This window comes from Lutra lutra, chromosome 17, assembly GCF_902655055.1.
Source record: "Lutra lutra chromosome 17, mLutLut1.2, whole genome shotgun sequence".
In the NCBI taxonomy this organism is placed as follows: Eukaryota; Metazoa; Chordata; class Mammalia; order Carnivora; family Mustelidae; genus Lutra; species Lutra lutra.
This window is the reverse complement of record NC_062294.1, coordinates 8,958,527-8,980,000: the sequence shown is the minus strand read 5'-3', so window position 1 is coordinate 8,980,000 and position 21,474 is coordinate 8,958,527. Positions and strand designations below refer to the sequence as shown.

At 45.9% G+C, this 21,474-nt stretch overlaps 1 protein-coding gene across 7 annotated transcripts in view; it reads left to right on the top strand.

Moving 5' to 3' along the window:
* Positions 1-21,474, top strand: part of WWOX (WW domain containing oxidoreductase) — a 944,020-nt gene that overhangs the window by 477,207 nt on the left and 445,339 nt on the right. Inside the window, exon 9 of one of the 7 annotated variants that reach the window (XM_047710174.1) lies at positions 20,483-20,521. The exons of the other annotated variants lie outside the window; for them this stretch is intronic. Within the exon in view, the coding sequence (XP_047566130.1) occupies positions 20,483-20,506 (24 nt within the window). The 3' untranslated portion in view covers positions 20,507-20,521. Of the gene's footprint in view, positions 1-20,482; positions 20,522-21,474 lie in introns of those variants that run through there. 7 annotated transcript variants of the gene reach the window in all.

Here is a 21,474-nt window from a genome sequence, read left to right as displayed (position 1 = left end):
TCAGTTTTTTTAGGGGGAAGGGTGCGTGCGTGTTGGTGGTAATTGCTGTCCTAGGAGGAATTGCGTAGTGCTCGACAAAGTGTCCTGTTCTCATCTTGGGAAGCTGAACGCAAGGACCAGGTGACTGACCTTTCCCCCCATACCTGCTTCTCCTGCTTGCGCTATTGCCCTTTGGGTCAGATAATTCTTTGTTGTGTGTGGGGAGCTTCCTCTGTGTTGTGCGATGATTAACAGCATCCCAAGCCTCTACCTGCTGGGGGCCAGCAGCTCCCCCCGCCTCCCAAGTCCTAAAAAACCAAAATTTCTGGAGACATTGCCAGCTGTCCCTTAAGTGGAAACAGAACCATCCCTGGTTAAGAATTCCTGCTCTAGACCCTTCTCCACAGTTTCGATGTCTTGGTTTGTTTTGTTTTCCAAAAGAAAGAGTATTTTTTAATACCAATATAATGAAAGAAAGTATGGGTAAAACTAAAATAATAATAGGAACTAATAGGAACTACCTCACCATTATTCCTTGTGTGCCCAGCCCTACTCTAGACACCTGCTAGGTATTCACTAATTTTGTTTTCACGAGAATTCCTTAAAGCAGTGTATTCGTTTCCTAGGGCTGCTCTTACAAGGCACTACAAATTGGGTGGCTTAAAATAGCAGAAATCGAGAACTCTGATCCGGAGATCGGAGTCTGAAGTCAAGCTGTTGGCAGGGTTGGTTCCTTCTGGGCCTCTGAGTGACACTCTGCCCCATGCTTCTCTTCTAGTTCCTGGTGGCTGCCAGAAATCTTTGGTGTTCCTTGGTGTGTGGTAGCATAACTTGGTCTTGATATCTGTCTTCACATGACCACCATTCCTCTAAATCCTTCTCTTCCTGAAAGGGCACCAGTTTCTGGGTTTGGGGCCCACCTGAATTTACCACAAACTTATTATATTTTAATCATATCTGCAGAGACCCCATTTTCAAATATTCTAAGCTTCCAGGTACATGTGAATTTTGTGGAAACACGATTTAACCCGGGGCAGGCAAATACTACTCTTATGTCTATTCTATAGATAAGGAAACTGAGGCATTGAGGGATTTAGTGACCATTTAAATCATAGACAGACAAGTAGCAAAGCTAAAGTTGAAACCAAGTCCATTTGTCTCCACAGTCCAAGCTTCTAACCATTGCACTGGTGGTTCTCAAAGTGAAGTCCCCAGCCAACAGTAGCAGAAGCACCTGGTAACCTGATAGACGTGCACATTCTCTGGCCTCACCCCAGAGCCCCAAATCAGAAACTCCAGGAGTCAGACCATCTATCTTGCATTATTTAACAAGCCCTCTGGAATGTTCTGATGTGTCCTGACGCTCGAGAAGTGTGATGGAAAGTGTGATGTGAGGAGAACAGCTTTCAAGACCTCATGTTAGCCCCTTGTCAAATGTTTCTTGAGTGCTCTTGAGTTACAAAACACAGTACGGCTCTCCAAGTCCGGGAGGCTGGGTCTGGAGTGTTGTCGATTTATCTAAAGGGGCCTCTTCCTCCCAGTTCACTCATACCAAAAATGTTTGAACATCACAATGTTCCTATCTTTGCTGATATAAAGAGAGAAAGTGTCATGTCGAAGATTAATTGAGAGAAGTTAATTTCATTTTTGTAGGTCACTCGTCTTATTTAGACGTGGACATGGCTCCTCGTGGATGTTTATTTCAGGGACCACCCACCCCTTTTGTCACTTGCCTTCTTGCCCCAGAGGTCTCCCCTGCCAGGGACCCAATGCCCTATTAGTGCATGCAATAAAACCAAGTCATTCTAGGTACATTGTTGATTGTCATCCGTACAATGTGGATTGATTTTCATTTCCTATTATTTCACCTCAAGGCAAACACACCCCTCACCATGGTGACCCTGGGCTGGTTTATTGTCTCTGTGTAAGTGCTCCCTTGTTTGGCAAGCTTCCATTTCTGTCTGTTTCAGGAGGCCCTTCCACATCTTTTCCTGTTGCAAACTCTGCATCTTTCTTTTTGACTTCTCTTTTAAAAACTACAGTGTATATAAAATAATGCCATCAGTGGAGAGAGTTCATTGCCCTGCAGGCTAAGGAGTAGGCATCGCCCCGTGAACCCACCGCTCAAAGGCACTTCTGCACGCGAAAGGTCCCACATTGTGGCAGAAACCCATTCAGTGTATTTGTGGACGTTTGCTGCAGGCTTGAGGGAAACAGAAGGAAACCTGGGTGTTCTTCCTGGAGACGGAGGAGGCCGCTCTGTGCTGAAGGAACCTGCAGCTTCCGTGTTGTGGTTTCCAGGGGGAGAGGAGCCGGGGCAGAGAGTCAGCGATGACCATCCAGAGATCTGTCAGTCTTTATCAGATGATTTGAGGGTTGATCCCTGGCTTCCTGGTCCTGGAAACAGTTTTCCTGTTGCTTTGTTTCAGTGTTGGCTGTGATTGCTGCTGTGTTCCTCCAGGAGGGGGAAATGAGCAGTACAAGGAGTAGAGGCTCATGGGGAAAGTTTCAGACCTTCCAGGAAGATTTAACAGTAGATGTTTTCCTCCATCTCTCATTCTGAACCATCTCTTCAAAAGAAACCACCATGAGAGTTGCACTATGGATTCTTCCAAAAACACGTGCATCTACCATCGGTTACAGATATGGAGAGCCCTTGGCGGGGGGGTGGGGGGGGAGGTGCATGCAACAGAAACCATTGAAGGCATTTTGTTCATTACCTTGTTCTTTTTAGGTCATCATGTCTTGGAGATCATTTGGTACCAGCATATGTAGCTCGATCTCATAACTTGCCATGACTCCATCCTATTCTATCTCATGCACGTCCTGTCACGTATTTATTTATTTATTCCTCTGTTGGCGAACATTTAGGTCGAATCTGTGTTTTGCTTTTACATGTGATTTGGTGGTGAACACACCTGCGTGTGTATTTTGTCTGCTTACACACAGATACCAGAAGGGCAACTTGCCAGTGGCACAGGGGCTGGAACAAATAGTAGGTGTGCCTTCAAAATATTTAGTTTTGTGGAAATTCCCAAATTGTCCTCGGAAACGGTGGCACCAGTTTTTTTCTTTGCGATTCTCTCCTGAGGATGCATGTGTCACCACTGAAATGACCAGCAGCAGCAGCAGCAGCGAGGCCTGGAGTGCCATTGACAGGCCTGGCAAGTTGGCAATCAGTACCCCATTTTTAAAAATGTATGTTGCTATCGTATTATCACGTTCTTACGAAGTGACTACTTCATAACACCATGTAGCCCAATCCCCAAGCTTGGCAGTTGTTTTTTTTTTTTTTTTTTTTTTCCCTCCCCTTCCAATACATCACATTGATTTTCTGTATGACTTTATCTGCTTAATACAAAGTGGGATTGAACAGTTATTTGTCTGGATTTGACCATTCCTTATCAAACATTTATGATTTAGCTTTCACTACGGCATCTTCTTGTAAGGTGTTTCTTATTTTTATCTTTTTCCGTAAAGGTGGCATTGTGTTGACAGCCCTGTAATAAATCTCTCTGGAATGAGACATGTTGCACCGGGGCGGGGAGAGGGAGCGGGCTTTGTGCATGTGCTGTTTCAGGAGAAGCTTCAAGAAGGGTCCATGTGAATTGTTTCTGGAACAAAGTCTCCTTCGAATAGTAGAAAGTGATGCCCTGATTTTGGGGTTTGCCCTGGATTAGGATTGGGTGCCTCATTGGAAAACACAGTGATGGCTTGTCCAGTTGTCCAGTAGATAAGTGAGGTTGGTATAGCCAAGGTCAAATTATAGAACTGTCTCTTGTCTGTACCTAGAATAGTGTCACTCTCAGGGTCAGGCCAAGGTCACCAGCATTCACTGAGAGAGCCTTGGTGGGAGTATAGTCAGCATACAAGGGATTAGAAAAGAATAGAACTTGATGGGCTGTGCATATTTTACTCTCATTTGCTTCCTTTTTATTGAGAACATTTTCTAGCTTCATGCAGAGGAACAAAAGAATTAGAAAATTTGACTCAGTTCTACGAAACTTTATTGAGCTCCTAATATGCCTTGAGCATCATGCCCCAGCCTCACCAAAGAGAATTCCATCCAAAGGCATGATAAGTGCAAAGGTCCTGTGGTGGAAATATGCTTGATCTGTTCAAGGGAGAGAAGGCAGCCACTATGGTTAAAGCTGGGTGGAGTGATAGGTGATGAGGTCAAAGAGGGAGCCTGAATTTTATCCTGCTTGTGATGGAAGCCCTTGGAAGTTTGTAAGCAAAGTATGACGTGATTTTATTCACAGTTTTTGAAAAGATGTGGTTTCAGTCTGTAGGAGCAAGAGTGGAAGCTGCAAGGCCAGGGGGGTGGGGGTGGGGTAGCTCAGGGTCTAAGAGAGCATTAATGGCAACTTAGACTGTGGGATGAGACTGGAGCAGGGAGAAGAGGTTGGCTTCGGGACCCACCATCCTGCTGAGCACACTGGAGTATAATTGTCAGATAGTCTCCCTCCCGCTGAGCCACAGGCCCAGTCCTGTCTATATCCCAAACCCATTGTGGGCCAGTCCCTGGGGAGGCACCCACTGCACGGCTGCTACATGAGTATTATAGGTTCACTGCTCCTGTTGGAAGTGGCTGTTTAGGGATAAAGCAGCCAGGGCACCCCGCTCTGGATGCTCTGAGCCCCTTCCTCCGTCAGGCTGGTTCCTTCCTAGCCTGTGCCCTAGAATGATGCCTTTAATCCTATCCCCTTCCCTAGCAGGGATTCCAGGCTTGTAAGGGGTGTTTTCCTTATAAACTGTGAGCAGAAAGAACAGCCAGCAATGTCAAAACTATGTGTGTAAATATTGTATTTTTTTTTTCCTTTCCACAAATGAACACGGTATATCAGTATCAGTGCATCTGGGAGGAGTAAGCATGTTGGTGGCCAGCAGAGTAGAACCTCGGTCTGGCGATCCATTATGTTCTCCCTCAATTGGGCTTGTTGAGGCTGTGCTATTAAAGCGGGATTTTTCTTAATTATTAGCAGTTAAAAATAGGAAAACAGATTTCAAGGGGAAAACGTTGCAGGCAACAAGAGCCCAATTCTAAATGTGTGCATGTGCGTAAAACAGAATTTGCCAAACATGGCTAGGCACTTACAATGTGACTAGAATTGGCTCTGTCATGTGTCAGCCTAATAGCCTAAGCCCTGGTTCAATACAGTGAACTTGGGAAGGTTTGCTTAATGAAGGAACTGACGTTTTCTGTGCGGCGGCTGCATTCATCAGCCTGCGTCCTGTTCATTACACTACAAAGGGCCTGCCAGTGGGAATTGGTAGCGTCATCTATTAGGGAAACGTGATGGGGACAAAAGATAGCAGAGGCCAAGGCCTTGTGGAATTTTCTGAGTTGGTGCGGGTCACGGCAGGAGTGCGCCCCAGTTAGGGGCCATCTGTGTCCAAGTTGCAAAACGGCCCCTGGAGCCTTGGGCTGAAAGTCATCCACACCTAATGCCCTGTCGTGATGCACACGTCCTCCTAGAGCCTAGAGGAGGACCCCCGAGGTTCTTCTCACCCATTGTGAGGTTCACAGACCCCCGAGGTTCTTCTCACCCATTGTGAGGTTCACAGACCCCCGAGGTTCTTCTCACCCATTGTGAGGTTCACAGACCCCCGAGGTTCTTCTCACCCATTGTGAGGTTCACCGACCCCCAAGGTCTTCTCACTCATTGTGCCATGTGCACAATAGCTCACGTGCTATTGGCTTTCTCGCTCCCTCAGAGCACACGGTGTGACTGTATTTCCCTGCCCCGTGACTTGCTCGGGCCAATGGAATCTGAGGAGACGTTGACGTGCATCTCTTTGAGGCAGAAACGTCGAGAGCCTAGCCAGTGCTGCAGCATATTTTCCGCCGTGCTGACTGGCAGTATTCCAGATGCCGGCTGCCCTGCCATGGAGTGTCCTGGAGGAAGGACAAAGACAAGAGCCCCGACTGACCCAAGTTGGACCATGACCTTCCACATCATGGCCTTAAGACACTGAGATTTGGAGGGCTGCTTCTTATGCTGGCATCACCTGGCCCAACCTGACTGCGGATACCCATCCTTAGGCCTAGAGGGATCCTCGTGTGACCATTGAAGCAAAAAACCCCAGAACAATAGGTTGCTTCGTAACACACTTACAGTCCGTTCTTCTGTAAGGTTGGGGTATTGCAGTTGGCCTTTTTTGTTTTCTTAAATCGTTGTTAAGTTCTGTATATGTCCATGAATTTCAGTCAGCCTCTAGAGCCATTGGAGGGGGTGTCCGTCTGAGAACATAAGCAGATTCCTTCATCTGTGAGTGGGGCCTTGAGTCTTTGGAAAATGCAGACAAACAAGATCTGCTGATTGTCAAGGTCATCTTGGGAAGGGCCATTGTGGGGAGTACAGAGCAGGCCCATTAATTCCGGGGGGATTTACATCAGTTCTATCTGCCTCTTACCTAATGGGGCTGTTTGGTTGTGTTCTTTCCTAGAGAGATTAGTGATTGAAGGGAGGAGATTTAGAACAGAGAGATAAAAGTTTGCTTTTAATTCTTGTGACATGCAGCCTCCTAAGAAGGCTTCCTAAGGAAGCTCCATAGTAGATTCAGATTTAAGCCAGAGGACAGATTCTCCGAAGGCAGTATTAATGTCCAAGAGGTGACATTTCCATAATAAAGGGGTTTTAAAGGATTTTAGGGAAGTCGGTGGTGTTTATGTTATCTCTAACCCTAAAGCCCAACTGCAGGCTGAATTAAAAGTCCCTTCTGTAATTGTGGGGGGCGTGTGAATATAGAATTTTCCTGCATTTGTTTCTCGAATTTATTCACATCTAAAATAATAGTTTTCTTTGCCCCCCCCCCTTCCCCAGCAGTCGCTGCCACCTTAGGTTCCACAAGTAGGAGTCCTGCTGGCGGGACCTGGTCTTTCAGGAACGTAAAACGCAGCCTGTCTTCGTAAGGTCATTGCAGGCGCTCTGTGGGGTGTATTAAAACACGGTCACGGGGTTCAGCAAACAGTTGTTAGCGGTTACCTGTGAAAATGGGGAGAAGCCAGGGGTCTTGGCTGTACCAGATGTGCAGCCTTGATCCTGTTACATAACCTTCTCAGCCTCAGCTCCCTTTTCCATAGAAGGGGGCCAAAGGTGGCATCTTAGCACCTCGCTCATCAAGTGATTGGGAGAAGTAGGTGAGCAGGTGCGGGTGGACCCTCAGCCCGGCCTTGTCACTCCGAGTGTCCCGTGAGCCTTCTTTCCTGGTAGCCGTGGCATCTGGATGGGGGCTGTCTTTGCCTGGAAGAGTCCCTGAAGTTGCCGGCTCAGTGCATCTGAGACAAGGAAGCGGTGCGATGTCATTACGCCAGGAGTTCGATCAGGGTGGCTCCCACTGGCGTGGGTGGCTTACCCCTCACGAAGTCCTGCTCGGTTGGCGGGTCTGTCCAGAGCTGTCTGTGCTGGACTCTGAAGCGGAGAAGTGTGTCATCCACAGAGGCAGAAACACTTGACTGCAGTCCTGTCGAAGCTTCAGAGCTCTGTGACCATGGGGTGGCCTCTCTGTGCTTCAGTTTCCCCATCTGTGAAATGGATACAGTGATGTTGCCAGTCGCAGAGCACGGTCATGGTTAGGGTGTTTGTGTTAAGCTCCAGCACATTATGCTTGTGTGGATATTTCTGAGGCGTCAGAGCAGGTAGGTGATTTATTCAGCGTCGTTCCTTTGGTGGCTGATGGAGCAGGTGCCCAGACCCCACCTGCCAGAGCTGTCTTCACTACAGAGCCACCCCCCGACGACTCACACAGCCTCAGCCACGGAAAACAGTTCAAAAGGGTTTGCTTCCATATTTAGTTAAAAAGAGGCTCCCAAGGACCATAGCTTTTGTAAAAACCTGCCATCAGTGCTTATACAAACCCAGCCTCTCCTGAAAAGAACCATATTCCGCTCTTAGGAAGCCTCTTCATAGAAATTCTCTCATTCTGTTTAATGGGAGAGAAAAACACTGCTTTATTCATTTGCCAGCAGCTTTCCTGAGAATCCATGGGTGAACTTGTCTACAGATCTTTGGCATTTAAATTTTAGGCTTCTCCTCCTAATAGCAGGCCGTCTTTCAAGAGCCATATATGTCTCTTTTAGCACCGTATTTATACCTGGACAAGTTGACCATGTTATTTATCAGCTTATCTCAATTTAAATATACTTTTCTGGGTTCTAGTTTTAGTCTTTCTTTCTTTTCTTTTTTGTAGCAATGTAAAAATAATAATGATGAGGGTAATAGGATGCTGATCCGTGTCCCATTATCAGGTTTCGTTGTTCTCCTGAACTCATTGGAGCAATCTCCTGTTTGTCTCTCTCTGTGTCCCTTTCTTTGGTATCAGGTTGAGCCTTAATTGCCTATTCTATAAGGCATCAGTCTTTGGCTCCTTCTACTTCTTCCAAATGAGTCTTTCACTGGTGTGTTGGATGGGCACTTTGTTGGATGGGTACTTTGATTCTGTCCCATTAGACTCTGCTCTGCCCTCAGCCAAAGCTCTTCTTAAATACACTAGCCATCAAAACCACAACACTTAATCCCTATACCCCTCGACGTAGCTTTCCCACTGTATTAGTCTTGGCTCCCCTTGGGTATTCCGTAAGAACCTCAAGGGCCAGAGCCATGAGATAAAATGCCATTAGATAAACAGGGATGGTATCAAGGTACTGCACGTTCATTTGTTGATGCATTCTTCATTCAACCACCATTCATTATGCACTTAGCCTGAGTGAGGCCCCGGGCTTAGGAAGGAGTTGGGATCCTACAGTTCAGTTCGGGACAAGGCATGGGAGCATACAGTTCGAGCATTCCGTGTGCTGAGTGCAATGACAAAGTACCGAGAATGTGGGAGAGAGAAAAGGAGTAGTTACTTTGCCAAGTGTGAGTGAGAGTGTGGGAGATAGGGAGGTAGCAGTTTGGAGGAGGAAACTTTACCACAGAGAAGACCCACGCATGAGATGGGCCTTGGGGTCTAAATGAGCGTTGGCACGTGGACTGCTCTGGGACGCTGAGCAGTGGGTGAAGAAAGGCAGGAAGTGCGTTCTTAGTGGAAGGAACAGTGGGCACAACAGCCCAGACATGGGTGTCTTCAGAGCACGCCTTAGTTTCCCTGATGGGACCTATGATAGTACCTTGATATGTTCCCACCAGGGCTCGGGGTATGGAATGGGAACTTCATTATAAATTGTATACAGGACAGGATTTAATAAAAGCAATTTGGTGCTTACACATTTGTTGGAAGAATGGAAGGAGTGGCTTTGAAGGTGGTCCTCTCCAAGAACGGTCCCAGAATAATACAGACAGAAACCTCCAGGGAGCTCCTACTGCTGAAGCCACAACTGCAGCCAAGCCAGGTGAATAAGCCACAGCCACTCCACTGTGGCCATGTTGCCCCCCACACCCCCAGGGAAAACTCTGTTTGCACGTGCTTTGACTTTGCCAGGAGAAGCTTCCGAGAAGCAGGAATACGACCCTTCTCTGACTTCTCCTGTTTGTGTCTCATGGGACAGCACCTAGCAGTCAGTGGGATAGACTGGTGTCTGGTATGTATGTAGCTGTGAGTCCTAGAAAGGTCATTTCTAGCAGCAGCAACCTGGAACAGTGTTGCCCCTCAGAGGACATCTCACTCTGTCTGAGGCATTTTGGATTGTCACAGCCAGGGTGTGGAAGGTGCTGTTGGCATCTCTTGGGTCAAGGCCCGGGATGCTGCCCAGGATCCCTCAGTGCACGGAGCAGCTACCCCCCCCCCAACCGCCCAAAGAATAATTCAGCCCTAAATGTCAGAGGGCTGAGGTGGAGAACTCTGACCCAGCAGGGTGGTGGAAAAGGTCAAATGAGGCGGTCTAAACTCTCCAGCACAAGTATGCATTTGTTTCCATTCCAAAAGTATTCAAATTTTTGTTGGTTTTAGCAGTCAACTAGATATTATTTACTAGACAGTTGACTTTAGTTCCTTCTATGTGTTTCCCCGTGACATTTGCATCCAGGCATCCTATGTAACCCATTTTGATTTTCTTGGTGACTTAGACAACTTCTTTATTCCAAATAATCTCTAATAAGAGTTTGTTTGAAGAGAAGGTAAAATAAAGTTTCTCCCCATGTTCCATTTCTCTCTTGTGCATGCCCACTTTTTCAGCAGCAGAATCATATTATTAGAACAAATCCTCTGGAAACCGTGCTTTTCTCCCTTCATTTTCCCCCACCAATCATTCTGAGCTGTTATTTGGTTTGCTTTTCTTTCCCCCCCAGAGCAAGGAAGGAGGAATGAATGATGGCCAGGAATTCCATTTCTGATGTCAGGGCTGCTCTGTGTCAGTGGATGAGCCCTTGCCCACCCCTAACCCCATTTCCTATCCCCCCGGTGGTCTGGGTCTAACCACAGTCGGGCCCACCAGGGTTTAGGGAGACCAGGCAGCTTGTGGTGACGCACCAGCCGCTGTCTGCCCAGGGCTACATCCTTGCGTGTTTTCCTGGAGGCTTGCTCTTCTGGCTCTCCCCCAGTTCAGGGATGGCACACCCTTCCCAGCTCTCTAGCAGTGCTAGTGGATCCTGTGAGTGTGCAGTGAAGTCACGACACACCTGCAGCACGGGTACCTTGCCGTATGGGAGACATTAGATCTGATTTCTGAGAAATCTATGGAATAACCACAGGCCCCTGACTGGCAGTCATGCCACCCTCTCAGTGTGGGTGATGGCGCTATGGTTACGTACAAGTCCTTCAGAGTCCTGCGGACGCAGATTTGCATTCCGGATGGATGTTGAACTCTGTTGAAGAGAGTGTCCCCTCCAAAACTCTAATTCCTTGCTATCCAGAACCTCAGAATACAATTGTCCTTGTAAAAGGACTTTTTTTTTTTTCAAGATTTTATCTATTTACTTAGAGAGAGAGAGAGAGGGAAAGAGAGAGCATGCAAGCTAGCTTGGGGAGGAGCAGGAGAGGGAGAAGCAGACCCCGCACTGAGCACAAAGACCGATGCAGGACTCGATCCCAGGGCCCTGACATGGTGACCTGAGGCGAAGGCAGACACTTGACCTACTGAGCCGCCCAGGTGCCCCACCCACCCCCATATCATTTAGAGGTGGTTTTAAGACTTACATGAGGCAATATATATTAAGTACTTGCCCCAAAGCAAGTGACCCAAAAATACCTAGACTTACTTTTGTCACTATTATTTAGAATGAAAATATATTTAAGATGCACAGGCAATATCCAGTTACCCTCACTAATAAAGAGGAATAAAGATACGGATTACAAAATAGAAAATACACAGAAAGATTGCTTTACTTTTTTGAAAAGTGATGGTATGAACACACACAGAAGAATTAGTTTCTGAGTGCCTCACTTCATTCCTTTTCGGCCCACCCTGGCAGAGACTGGCCTTCCACCAGGGCAGTGGTAGAAGAGACAGGATCCTTAATAATCCACAGGGAAAATAACCTGCTTTGGGATAGTTAAGAGTTAAGTATCACTTTGAGCTATAGGATCCTGATTAAAAATCATTCTGTCATTCTAATTCACAGGCCCCCCTCCCCCTATTTGAGTAAAAGTTTAAAATACTGACAGGGCAGCAAATATGTTTAAATGATTTTACTCAAATGTCAGATTTAATTAAATACATAACCAGACGACAAGCCTAAAAGAATTTTTTCAGGGAGCTTTGAAATTCATTTTTCTTTCTACCCCCCCCCCCCCAGTCCCCTACATTTAAGATGATAACTGTAGACGAAAACCTTCCCAAACACATACAAATAGTACTAGGGACATTTATCACACAAGCACCCCCAGGGAGGTGAAAGTGCCTGTTAACATTGTATCCTATGGCCAGGTGTGGTGATCAGAAAATTTATATGTGGAGACCACAAAATAGTGTAGCTGAAGTTTGGTAATTTCTACGAAGGTGGGAATGAGTGTGTGTGCACTCCTTGTGTTCAGGTCTCTGTGATCATTCAGGTGTGTGTCGGTATTCTGATGGGTAGGTTATTAGGTTATTAGGACCATAGTAAGCAGTGTAGCATGACAGCAGGAACCATTGTGTCTCTAAACTCTACCTAAATTGCCTGTAATCGGTTCATTCTACCTTGCATAACCAGATTTTATCACTTACAAACGGAAGAGCTGAAAAAAATGCTTAAAATGATCAGATGAAATTTTTAATATAAGAATGACCAAAAAGATCCCCAGGAGACCATCACTGGCCCAGAGCCCCCCATTTTGGGGTCTGACATTTGTTCCGATTATGGCCTGACAGCTCTTGAGTTTCCAATGATAACAGCCATCTGACTTGATCGGAGTTCAATGGATTTTCACTAAAATAGAATCATCGCCTTGGTGATGGATAGAAAAAGTAAAGCAATACATCCTGATAAATGCTCTGCCTGCCTCCTTCCTCTCCCCAGCGGTGACCTTGTGCAATCCATAAGAGAGCGAGGCAGAGCCCTGGTCAGCGCGGCAGCGCATCAGGGCTTGGAAATTTAAGTAGCTTTGAAGCCCATCAATGGGGTGAAGGGGGAATGGCCAGAGAAAGCAGTGGATCATGCTTCGAAGGCTTGGAGGGAAATAGGGTACGCTGAAGGTCAACGTGCAGACGCGTCCCGAAGGAACAGCTCCAACCTTCATTCGTATTCATGGGAGGCTGTGGCCCTACGCGGCGAGATCTGTACAAGAGTACAATAAAACAGGAATTTCCAGAGCATATAATTTCTTCTCAGCGGCGAAAGGTACCAGAGAACAGTGCAGAGTAAGTGGTAACCCCGAGCAGGCTGGTGCCTTGCCACAGTCTGTCCTTCTGAATAACAAGGAGCAGGCTGTGCAGGGCATCGCTCAGCCCCTGGGAGACTGTGTTTGTTCTCCGGTTTCCTATCCTGCCGGCCGCGCATGTTTTGAAGGCCACTGATCATCCGGAGCGACACCGGCACCATGCGCTACCAAGAACCCCGACCGAAACAGGGTGTCCAGGAAACTCCGGGACCAGGGACATCCCCAAGCCCAAGGCACTTGACTGGGAACAGAAGCTTCTGGGCGGTTGAAGGGCAAAGAAGTTCAGCGTTGGCAGGCGCCCATTAGTGTTGGTTACAACTTGCTAAAAGAAAATATTAAAATAAAAATTAGATCATAAATTTGGAGCCACAGTTACCAAGCCTAAAGTGCAAATTGCCAAACAAGTCAAGAGACTCATTAGCATTTTATGTAAATCAGTTATTACTGTTCTCCACTTCCTTAATTATCCATGTTATTTCAATACAACCCTTTCTTTGATGTCCCAATTCTATATTTAAATAGTGCAAGATTTCTATCGTATCCTCCCGCAGAGGTTTGTGCCATGCAAAAAACATGCCAAGAGCAGCTATTTTAAAGACTACAGGGAAATGTTTAATTGGTTCATCCCACTTGAGTTATGAGGGCGTATTACTGAGCACATAAAATCAGAAACATGGAAAGTACTAGCTTGGAGAAGTTTACTAAAACCTGCGAGAGGCCACTTGAAATTTTGCCCCCAAGACTTTTTCAATTCTCAGTGGGAGCCGATTCAAAGGGAAATTTTGCAAACTTCACTGAATTTTGTTAAACGATTGATTTATAATTGAAATATTTGGAAATAAAATCCAACAGTCCTCTTAACTTTGGCATAGAGGGTTATTCTTTGGTTGGATAAAAAGAGCATCAGGGCAGAGAGAGGGGGAAGCACAGGGTGGGTGTGTGCGGGGAGGAAGCAGCTGCAAGGGACGGTTCTCATCTTTTCTGGAGGAGGAGCCATCACTAACATGAGGGGCAAGTTCACGGATATCTTGTTCCCAAGCTTTCTGGAGTTTAAGACAACCTCACAAGTTGTAGACACGATACGCTCTTTCTCTAATGAATGAACTTTTGAAACAACAATGTGGCCACGGGAACTTCATGGTAGCTCATCATTTCCTTAGGAAATCCTCCTGGTCAACTGCCTTTATCCTCCTGCCTCCTGCCCCATAAGCTACCTTGTTTTTAAATACTTCATTAAAAAAAATAAGGGTGAGTTTGGGGGCATGAAATGTAACTGGAAAATAGAGGTAAATGAATGGAAACTCACTCCCTCTACTTTAGAACAGTCACTGCACTTGACTTTTTTTTTTTTTTTCCTCTTTTTTGGTTTGGAAGAAAGCAGATCTTTGGTAAAGCTGGTGTGAAAGTTAGCGTAAGATCTGGTGACAGGTGGACTCAGGTTCAAGACCAAGCTGTGGGACCTCATTGATGTCATCTATCCTTAGCCTCTTGGTGAGACATGACTAGCAGCGTTTACCTTGAAGAGTTGTCATAAAGATTAGGATAAATATATGTTAAGTGTTTAGTTTCCTGTAGGAGCCCAGTAAATGGTGAGCTTGAGCCGCTGCTCAAGGCCAGGCACCGTGCCAAGTGTTTACATAGATGATCACACCGAATCCTCAAAACACTCATCAAAATAAGTGTGCTGACTACCATGTATATTTAACAGATGAGGAAAGCATGGTTTCCAGAGTCAAGTGATTTGCCCAGGATCACACAGAATCAAGTGTAGTACCTGGGATTTTAATCCAAAAGTTCTCTAAGCTGGGGGCCTTCTTTTGACAGAACCACACGGCGTTCTAAGCTTACTGTTAAAAGGAGAAAACGAGCCATTCTAGATCCATGCCCTACCTCCTTAAATAAGTAATATTGACAGAAAACTCACCTCTACACACTAAAATACTTTAAATATTTAATCTGACTTATTGGTTATTTATTTATTTATTTAACAAATACTTTTATGGGCTTGGCATATTCCAGGCACTGTTCTATGCACTTACAACTAGTAATTGATTTAACCATTTAACAAAATAATTATTTTGAGAACAAGCACAGGGGTTTATGGAAAGGTCCAAGATGCTGGGAGACTGAACCCTCCCAAGTGCTCATAATCTTGTACGTTCCAAGACACTAACCCATGAATGACTTAAAAAAAATAATTAGATTTTTAAAAACATTTTTCTGATGATACATATGGCATACTCACTGTAAACAATTTGGAAAATATAAAAATTATAAAGAAGAAAAAAAATTGGGCCTTTATAGTCCCACCACATATTGTTAACATCAGTCTAGGATTTTAATGTAAAGAGAAAACACGTGATCAGTACCAGAAGTATTTTCCAGTGTCTTCACTTTGCCTGTTTTAAGAGTCTGAGAGTAATTCAGAAGTTGCGACTCCACAAGCAGATGGAGGGAGGTGACCAAGTGGAGAACCCTGAGCCCTGTCCTCCTCCTATAGCTTTTGCTTTCTTATTTCTACGTGGATAGAAAACTAGCATCAGACACCTCATCGAGCGGATATTTCCAACGCGCCAAAACAAAACCTAAAAAATGAACCTGCTGCCACCCCTAAAAGAAGTCCCTCTCAGCCCCTCCCCACCCCCCACCAGCCCCATCACTCTCCCGGTTCCTATCTTGTCATTTAGGCCTTGGTTCCATGAACTGTCAACAGCCTTCAGGATTTACTGTTTTCTTTACCTGGGGATTTCCTCTTGCAGAAAGGGGATTGCTTCTCTGAAAAGCTTCTGTCCCCCCCAGTGACTAGTGGGGTTTCATCACCGGGAAAGCACATTGTTCCTACTCTAAAAGTCTACAGTCTAAAATCATCATCATGTATTTTCATCAGAATGAAATATCGGGCGCTCTGCTCAGTGCAAGATTTTATTAATGATGTGCTGTCAGGGGCTGGATGTTCTGCATATTTGCATATTAAACAGCTGAGTGAAGAAACATTCCTTTTATTGCTGCAGGGAATAAATCAGTTTAAAGCAAGTTCTCATCATTTATACTCCTTTCAGCTAAGTCTTCTTTTATTGAAATAAATTGTTGAAGTGCTTTGCTCATTCTTTGAATACTGATGAAATTTACCTTGATAGGACCTCAGGAAAAATAATATTTTCTTAAAGGTGCAGTATTGTTCCATTTTTGAGTATTACTTTAATACATTATTGATAAGATAATTTAGAAATATCAAGTGAAAGAGGAAGAAAAACAGTTTTGAATAAGGGCAATGTTTCCTCTGGATGATTTTGCCAAATGCATTTTTATTGGTGGAGTGCAAGCGGATTAAAAAAAAGAAGCCAATAAGCAACTGAAAGTACTTTTATTGTTTTAATGAACGATCAGCTGTTTTTACATTCAGATCCCAGGGGGCAGCATATCCCTCCACACACAAGGGCACTGTGTTTCCGAGATCCCAAAGCCCACTGTCCCCAGGGCGGAACACACAAGGGGTCCCAAAGTCAAGCTGTTTTCAAATAGGAATTATGCTCAGCCTCAGGGTCAAAGGCAGTGGCTGGGTGACAGGCTCCCTGCAGATGTTTTAGGTTCCTCTACCTACTAATTGCCTCTCTATGCCAGAGTTTGGAAACCTCTGTTCAGACCAAATATGTCCTGAAAAATATATTTTAAACAATTTTTGGCCCACATGATGTTTTTTAATTGCCTAGCGGCATTTTAAAAATTGTAAATTTTCATGTAAATTTCATGTTCGGCTTTCGAACATCTCTCGAAAAGGGAGAGGATCAAACAGTCCTGAGCCTGTTTCCTCACATGTGGCCCAGCAGCCGCGGTTTGCGCCAGGTGGAATAGCTCTTCCAGGGTCGACACAGTCCCCACCACTCCCTGTTGTGCAGCCTGTGGCCTTAGCTCTTTCTGATTGCAGCCTGGGGTCTACGGACATTTTTTCCTATCCCTGGTCTAGACCTTTGCTCTTGGCAGTGACCTCAGTTATATAAAGTGCTTGGGCAGTGCCTAGGACATAGTAAGTATCCAGTAAGTTAATGCCAGCATCGGCTGAGATTAACATTGATGAAATAATGGGAACTGAGGTTAGACAGTGAAATAAATATTCTGTGTCTTTACGATATCCTTCCAAGTAAAGAACCAAGAATGTCTTTGACTTATAATTTCCTGTTTTCCAAATTAATTTCATATTGAAATGGTAGCCTTCTCAACTCCTTCAAACTATTGCTCAAATAACCCCTTCTCTGGGACTCAGTCCCTGACCACTCTATTTGAAACAGCAAATTTTCTTCCTGAACTTTGCTCTCCCTGTGAATCTTCCCTGCTTTACTTTTCTCCTTAGCATATATAGGGGGGACACTGTTTCTCTATTTTACCTGTTTGTTTTGTGATGGTCCCCTTTCCCTCCCCCACTGGAAGAGAATATTATGAAGGCTCAGTGTTTTATCTGTCTTGGCCCCTGCCCGTTCTGAGTACCAATACCCATGCCTGATACTCAGTGGGTATAGTAGGTGCTTAATAAAATATTAAGTAAATGAGTAAATGGATAGCTGGATGGGTGGGTGGATGGATGAATGGATATGCTTATTATAGATTGATCTCTTTCCTTATTATAGATTGGCCTCAATCTTCACAGAAATTCAGTTCAACCAGTATTCATGAGAGTACTTATTGTGTACAGGGCCCTGTGCTGGTTGCAACCTGGAAAGAAAACATGGGCAAGGCAGAGGTCAGATGCTCAGGAAGTCAAGTGTGTGCCCACAATCCATGCCAAAAGTGTGATAATAGTAAAAGAACTATAATGCACATCCTTGAACTAGTATAGACAGAGATAGGGATCTATAAAATATGAAAACACATGTTGACTTGGAGGGCAGAGACATATTGATGAATAAGATTGAATCCAAAATTGACCTGAAAGAGGGTCAGGATTTTGACTGAGGGCTATAAAGAAGGGAACTCACCTTTCTCCAGACCCTTTTGTACGGCAGACACAGGGTCAAGTGCTTGGGGCAACCCCATGTGAGTCATGGCTCTTCCCTGGGGATTACTGAGGTTCAGAGAGGGTGAGCCACCTCCCCAGGGTGGCACTGCACATGTGTTCACAGCAGGCAAGGTCCTGTGCGACACTACCTCCCATGGTAGGGAGATGGGAGAACAGGAGCAGAGGCAAGTGCAAAGCAGGCTTCTAGAACCTCAAGACTGCTGTTTGAGGAAGTTGCTGGGTGGAGGCACCACATCTTGAGCACAGTGACGGATTTGGGGAGGACTGTATGCCCCGCCGGCCTGCCTTACCTGGACAGACGGAGGTTGCTTCAAGGTACCTGAGATCCTAGAACCCATTTCTCATCATGGCAGTGGTGAGGTGGGAGGTAGAAAGGTGGAAGGGGAGACCTTCAAAGAAAATACATTAAAGAATGAATATAATATTGACATAGGCTTTCTTTTCTTCTTCTTCCCTTTTTTATTTTTTTATTTTTTTGGTTAATATTGAAAGAAACAGTAAAAAAAAAAAGCTCTTACGTGCCAGGAGTAGTATTGTTTCCATAAAAATCATTTGTGACAGAAGTTCCTTATTTTTAAGTGCAAAATGTACGTTTAATAACAGGAAAATATTGTCCAACCATTCTCTCATTGATAGCCGTGGAGACCGTGCCAGCGCTGGCTGCTGCCCGGAGAACAAGGTGCTCAGCCTTCCCACTGGGCCGCCAGGTCACTGCTACTGGCTGAGCGGGGCCCAGCTCTGAGCAGTGGCTCTTCCAGCCCAACCTAAACAATGGCGTCTGAGTGCCTTGTAAACCTGGAGTCAGAGTAGACCCGGGTCAAGACGCCAGCACTATCACTGAACTGGCTGTGTGACCTGGGGTTCATTATGTTGCCCCCATTCGTCTCAGTTTTCTCATCTGTAAAATGGCTCTCATCTTAGCCCCTGCCCTTACAATCTGAGGGGGAAGTTTAAATAACAAGAGTCATGTAGAACTGGACTGGCAGATACATAAGGTAGCCATTGGCCGCATGGGGCTATTTAAATTTAATTAAAATGTAAATAAAATTCAAAATCCAGTCCCTCCTGTCCTACATTTCAAATGCTTAATATCCAGATGTGGCTGGTGGCGACTACACTGGGAAGCACGGAGCTAGACATTTCCATCACCGCAGAGTTTCGTTCGCGCTAGGCTAGAGCGCTTAGCTTGGTGTTTGGCCTGTACTGGCTCTTGGACACTGTACTGGCTCTTAATTTTGTCCTCTTTCATCTGTATGGAGGGAAAGTAGGCATCCTACATACTTGAATCTCAGCCCTTGTAATCATCGCTTGAATAAATTGGGATTGGTACCACCCAGGGCCTCCCCCATGTGCAAAAAGGAAGTGGACTTAAGTCATGCAGGACTTTGCCCATTAAGACAGAGGGTCTCTGGGGAAGACTGGGCTTTGAGGGCTCCAGTCCTGATCTCAGAGGAATCCCGTATTACAGGTGTTAATGTGATTAGCCCAAGCCTGGCTCCTCGTTAATTACGGGGCATGGAGAGGACCATTTCCAATACTCAGCACAAACGTGTTTGCTTGTTGACTCTGCCACTTACTAGTTATTTGGCCTTGGAAAGTTCCTCTCTAAGACGGTACTTCTTTTCTTAAATTTTGCTTAGCATGAGAATCCCCAGGAGGGCTTGTTAGAACACAATACCTGAGTCCCACCCCAGAGCCTCCGATTCTCTAGGCCTCAGCAGGGGGGCCCATTTCTAGCAAGCTCTCAGAGAGTGATGGTGCTTCCAGCCCTCACAGGACACTTGGTGCAGCCTTTTTGTTTTGTTTTGTTTTTCCTCTTGTGCCTCAGTTTCTTCTTTTATAAAGAGGTACTCTTTGAGTCCACAAGTATTGTGAGGTTCGAGAAAATGATTGTATGTGAAGTCTGCAGCCAGTAACGCTGTAGAAACTCAGTGGAGACTTGGGAAATGGGATCTGCTATTACTTTTATTCTATTTTTTTTTTAAGATTTTATTTATTCATTTGACAGGGAGAGAGAGAGATCACAAGTAGGCAGAGAGGCAGACAGAGAGAGAGGGGGATGCAGGCTCCCTGCTGAGCAGAGATCCTGATGCGGGGCTCAATCCCAGGACCCTGAGATCATGACCTGAGCTGAAGGCAGAGGCTTAACCCACTGAGCCACCCAGGCGCCCCTACTTTTACTCTATTTTTACTAATTATTATTTTTAGACCCACAAATCAGGGTCTGCTAGAATTGCTAGATATTTAACAATTGGACTGAATGCACTATGCTACTGTTCTCTGATGAACTATCTTGGATGCAAACTATTAAAGAACTTTTCTACTCAAAGTTGTTCTGGACCAGTGAGGATGGATGTGTCTCCATGCCTGCAGTCAGTGTCACTCCCTAACCAGGTACTTGTCCCTTCCAGGGTTGTTAGGAACTCATATCCTCCTGGCATTCCTTCTTCTGCAGTTTAGGAGGAAGGACAACAGCTCAACGCATTCACCCACTGCAAGTGGGCTTGGTACCTGTGCGTAATGGAACCTGGAAACACTTGCCTTTGAGATCAGACATCATCCCTGAGTGGAAGGTGCTCTGAGGCTGACATTTCTGTTTGGGGATTGGGCATGTTAATGAATGAATCTCTAGGCTGTTCTGATAGATAATGGTTGGTAGGGGAAGAAGGCAAAGCCATTTAATGCCTAGGATTCAAGTCCAGAGTCCATGGTCCTCTGTTCCATTCCTGACATTTTTCCAAATTCTCTTTCCAGTTTCCAAAATGGCAGGTCAGATGAGACACCGAGTGTAACTTGTTCTTGTTTCCAATACCTTTGACAAACCACAGTCTTCAAGGACGTGCATGAGTTTTGATATTATCCTAGTGGTGGTGGTTTGAGTCTCAAGAGCTCATCATGACGCACAAGTCAGATTTTCTGAGTGTCTGAATTAGGCTTCTTCCGTCACAAGGAACAGAGTCCTCATGTCACTTATTCTAAAAAAAGGTTTATTGTAAGAGATGTTGGCAGGCGAGGCAATGAGGCCACTTCAGGTGCCTTCCCCTGTGGTTCCCTCTGCCTATCTGCCATGTTCTATTTTTCTGACTGGCTCCTTCTGCCACTGCTAGATCTGTCTGTCCCCTCACTCCGGGTTTTACCCCCCCAGCCCCTGCCACTCTGCTTTATGGTCAAGACAGGGCAGCTTGGCTCCACCTCATGGCATCTCTTCAAGAGCAAAAGTCTCGGGGTGTGTTTCCCAGTTCCCTAGTGCAAGAATCCGAGGCCAGGAGTCCTCCTTGGCGTTGGTAAATCACCAGCCACGTTGGGGTTGACGGCCCGTGGCTCGGGTCCAAGTGGACCGCGGTCTACTCAGCTGTACCCAGAGTGGGGAAGGGGCCGTGTCAGGTGGTACTGAGCATGCCCACCTGGGTAGGAAGCCGGTGGGCCACGGGCATTTCCCTTAGAAGGGCAAGCGAATGGGCGGGCATGACTGGCCTATCCGGTGTCCTCAGGGTTTGCAGTTGGAGCCAAGTGACTCGGAATGGCAGCTGCGGCATGTTGAGTCGGACCAGGTCCAGAGTTCCTCCACACGCCAGCCGCTTGCAGTTGTCTCAGATTTATTATGGGATCTGCGGGTGGCGCACACATGCCTGCTGGCTCAGGCTGCTGCGCACAGCTGCCCTGTCCCCCGGGGGTGGGGTGGGTGCTCGTGGAGCCTCCCAGAGCCCTCCTCCCTCCCTGCTGGAGACTGAGAAGGGCCCTGTCCA